The sequence below is a fragment of the Leiobunum rupestre genome, chromosome 5 (assembly GCF_980474605.1).
Source record: "Leiobunum rupestre chromosome 5, qqLeiRupe1.1.hap1, whole genome shotgun sequence".
In the NCBI taxonomy this organism is placed as follows: domain Eukaryota; kingdom Metazoa; phylum Arthropoda; class Arachnida; order Opiliones; family Sclerosomatidae; genus Leiobunum; species Leiobunum rupestre.
The window spans coordinates 8,291,828-8,296,280 of NC_143388.1; the positions used below are offsets into that span (position 1 = coordinate 8,291,828).

Sequence of the window (4,453 nt, forward strand, 5' to 3'; positions counted from 1 at the left end):
ACATATAGACTTTCTGTGGTCGCCTACAAATTTTGTCTTTGGCAAAATAAATATTATTAAATATTATAAAAAATTGTATCTTCAAAAGTAAATTGTTATTGAATTTTGTTTGAAAGAAATCTTACGTAGGAAAATAATAACAGTGGATTATATAGAAAAAAGATTTATTTACATGTTTTAAATCATTTTACAAGTTTTTTCAAGATTTTGCAATACTTCAATAGAAGTTTCCATTTTGTTGTTGGGGATTAAAATTTGATTATTTATACAATATTCTTCAAAATAAATAAGTGCTTCCAGCTGATTATCGCTCGGCATTTTCAAATCGTTTGTAAGTACAGGGTTAGACTCCATTAAAGAATTCAACGTTTCTTCAGCCATGTTAAGAATATTCGAATCTATACTTTCTTCTTTACTAGTTGGTTCAACATTTGAGTTCGAAGGTTGAATCTTACCGTCGATTACTAAATCATCGTACCATTCTTGATTTTTTACGTTAAACTCGTTCAAATAATCAATAATTTGATCGTCTAATAGTTCATCTTCGAGTGTGTATTTCTGGTGTTTTGAATTTAAACAATCACACACTCTTTTATTAGTGAGTGTTTTATTCGAAAAACTACATGTTAAATGGTTCATTAAATGTTGCTTAAAAATTCTCCTGTATAGAAATAGATCTTGACAAATCCAACATTTTTCCTTAAAGGTAAATCCCTCCATACTTTTAAACGCGTGTTTTCAACATGCGGGTCAAAATAACACGAATTATCAACGAGTGAATCGCATTTAAATTCTGGTTTCCCCATAAATAACTTCATTTTTTTAACTTTTAAAGGGGGCGATTTTTGAGACATCTTGCGTTTTCCCATTTCAACTGTGATATAATAAAAAAATTTACTCGCAATTAGGTTTTTACAGTGATATTATACAACTTAATCGGGCCCCCCTACCTGTCGAAAAAACAAGGTCAACAAATACCCTCGTTTTAGAAACGTTTACTGGGCGCCGCCATTATCGTACAGACAACCAACGAGCCATGTGAAAACTTTGTATTAAGTTTTGAACTTAATTATAACGGGAAACGGAATAGTAGTACGATGCTTATTAGATCCCGGTAGTCAGGCTACGTTCATCCAAGAGGATATATCTCGAAAATTAAAACTACCAGTAGTAGGAGAATGTGAACTACAAATTTATAATTTCGGAAATCAGCGTCCCTCGGAAGCAAGAAGAAAAATAGTAAAGGTTACATTAGAAAATATTCAAAATTCCAGCGAACCGCTTGAAATAACCGCGGTAGAAGTACCATTTATCTGCGAAGCAGTGACGGTTACCAGAGGGGAAGAAATAGAAAAATTAATGGAAGAAAAGGGTCTTCAAATGGCGGATAGATCTCACACTATGGCAACGAATAATAAAAATATCGAGATTCTGATAGGCGGTGATTACTATTTTGAATTTGCCACGGGGCAGTTTAAAAGATTGCGAGATTCTCTGGTTGCGGTGGAAACATCATTGGGATGGGCTCTACAAGGACCCGAAAAATCTAATAGCACTACGGTGGGAAGCTACGCAGTCAGAATTCTAAACGTCAACGTCAAAGAAAATATCCTAGCGGACAAACTTAGCCACTACTTCAGTTTAGAATCGCTCGGTATACAAGAAACTAAAGAGAAGGATCCTACTAAAGATGAAATAATGGAAAGATTCGAAAATGAAATCAAGATGCGAAATGGGCGCTACATCGTAAACTTGCTTTGGACCACAGACAAGGCTGAACTTCAAGACAATTTAGCGGTAGCTGAGAAAAGAATGCGTAGTCTCGTCAAAAGCTTCAAGAGAGATCCTAAATTCTACGAAGAGTACAATGAAGTTATATCAGATCAACTCGCCCAGGGGATAGTGGAAGAAGTTCCGGAACCAGGAAATTCACCAGTGGGGACATATTACGTACCTCATCAAGCGGTTAAGAGAGAAGGACACGCCACTACTAAATTTAGGGTGGTCTTTGATGCCTCGTCTAAAGAAAACGGAGCAAGGTCTCTAAACGATTGTCTTTCGACCGGTCCCAACCTCAATCCGGACCTCCTTCAATTACTACTGAGGTTCCGAATTCACAAAGTGGCATTTACTTCAGACATTGCCAAGGCATTCCTTCAAATAGAGTTGGAAGCCGAAGAAAAGAACTCGGTAAGGTTTTTATGGACCAAAGAAGATAATTATGGAAGGATTAGAGAAAAGGAATTTAGGGTACTCCGTATGTCTCGGGTAACCTTTGGTGTTAAGTGCAGCCCCTTCCTCTTAGCGGCCACAGTCAAAACTCATATAAAAAAATATTTAGAATCGCAGCCAGAGGCGGTAATATCACTCGACCAGGACCTGTACGTAGATGACTACGTGAGTGGACAAGAAAATGTCCAAAATGCCTTTAAGAAAACTGAAAACGCAGCGAGAATTCTACAGGAAGCAGGGATGCAATTGCGCAAGTGGCAAACCAACTCGGGGGAACTGCGGAAAGCTTGGGAAGAAGCCACAGCAAAGGAAGAAGCTACAATAAAATTCGAAGGAAAAACAGAACCAGTCACGCAAAAGGTATTAGGAACCGTATGGGATCCGGAGTCTGATTCACTCTCCATTGACTTAGAAAAATTATCCAAAACAGTTATCGATGGCATTAAAGACAAAAGGTCCGTTTTAAGTAGCGTGGCGCAAATATTTGACCCGGTGGGAATATTAGCTCCGTATACCATTAGAGCTAAATGCATTTTCCAAAATTTATGGAAGTCAAATTGGAACTGGGATGATCTGCTTCCACAAGAAGTACTACACGAGTTTGGCCAATGGTGCGAAGAAATGGTAGAAGTTAATCAGATAAAAATTCCAAGATGCTATTTTAGCGAAAATAAAGAAAATTTAACCGAAATGGAGCTACACGGATTTACCGACGCTAGTATGAAAGCCTATGCTGCTGTGATTTTCATTCGCTACGTAACGTCAAAAACTGGTTTTTGGAAATAATTTTGGGGTTGTTTTGGCGGCCATCTTGGGGGCCATCTTGGATTTACATGTTCAAATTTAGTTATCCTCTACAAATTTGAGATTGAAAACAAAAATATTTTGATGACTTTTTCCAAGGTCAAAAACTGGTTTTTGGAAAAACATTTGGGGTTGTTTTGGGGGGGGGGGGTATTTTTGGCGGCCATCTTGGCGGCCATCTTGGATTTACATGTTCATATTTAGTTATCCTCTACAAATTTGAGATTGAAAACAAAAATATTTTGATGACTTTTTCCAAGGTCAAAAACTGGTTTTTGGAAAAAAATTTGGGGTTGTTTTGGGGGGGGGGGGTATTTTTGGCGGCCATCTTGGCGGCCATCTTGGATTTACATGTTCATATTTAGTTATCCTCTACAAATTTGAGATTGAAAACAAAAATATTTTGATGACTTTTTCCAAGGTCAAAAACTGGTTTTTGGAAAAATATTTGGGGTTGTTTTGGGGGGGGGGGGTGGTATTTTTGGCGGCCATCTTGGCGGCCATCTTGGATTTACATGTTCATATTTAGTTATCCTCTACAAATTTGAGATTGAAAACAAAAATATTTTGATGACTTTTTCCAATGTCAAAAACTGGTTTTTGGAAAAAAATTTGGGGTTGTTTTGGGGGGGGGGGGGTATTTTTGGCGGCCATCTTGGCGGCCATCTTGGATTTACATGTTCATATTTAGTTATCCTCTACAAATTTGAGATTGAAAACAAAAATATTTTGATGACTTTTTCCAAGGTCAAAAACTGGTTTTTGGAAAAAAATTTGGGGTTGTTTTGGGGGGGGGGGGTATTTTTGGCGGCCATCTTGGCGGCCATCTTGGATTTACATGTTCATATTTAGTTATCCTCTACAAATTTGAGATTGAAAACAAAAATATTTTGATGACTTTTTCCAAGGTCAAAAACTGGTTTTTGGAAAAAAATTTGGGGTTGTTTTGGGGGGGGGGGGGGTATTTTTGGCGGCCATCTTGGCGGCCATCTTGGATTTACATGTTCATATTTAGTTATCCTCTACAAATTTGAGATTGAAAACAAAAATATTTTGATGACTTTTTCCAAGGTCAAAAACTGGTTTTTGGAAAAAAATTTGGGGTTGTTTTGGGGGGGGGGTATTTTTGGCGCCCATCTTGGCGGCCATCTTGGATTTACATGTTCATATTTAGTTATCCTCTACAAATTTGAGATTGAAAACAAAAATATTTTGATGACTTTTTCCAAGGTCAAAAACTGGTTTTTGGAAAAAAATTTGGGGTTGTTTTGGGGGGGGGGGTATTTTTGGCGGCCATCTTGGCGGCCATCTTGGATTTACATGTTCATATTTAGTTATCCTCTACAAATTTGAGATTGAAAACAAAAATATTTTGATGACTTTTTCCAAGGTCAAAAACTGGTTTTTGGAAAAAAAT

The 4,453-nt window shown here is 37.2% G+C and overlaps 1 protein-coding gene across 1 annotated transcript; it reads left to right on the top strand.

Moving 5' to 3' along the window:
* The first annotated feature begins 1,359 nt into the window (after positions 1 to 1,359).
* LOC149943473 (uncharacterized) lies at positions 1,360 to 3,018 on the top strand. Its single transcript, XM_090176106.1, has one exon. It carries the CDS (start codon positions 1,360 to 1,362, stop codon positions 3,016 to 3,018), a length of 1,659 nt encoding a protein of 552 aa, XP_090032232.1.
* Positions 3,019 to 4,453: the final 1,435 nt, after the last annotated feature.

What these genes read in the sequence shown, in the direction of transcription:
- LOC149943473 (XM_090176106.1), top strand. Translation starts at nt 1,360, where the DNA reads ATGGAAGAAAAGGGTCTTCAAATGGCGGATAGATCTCACACTATGGCA.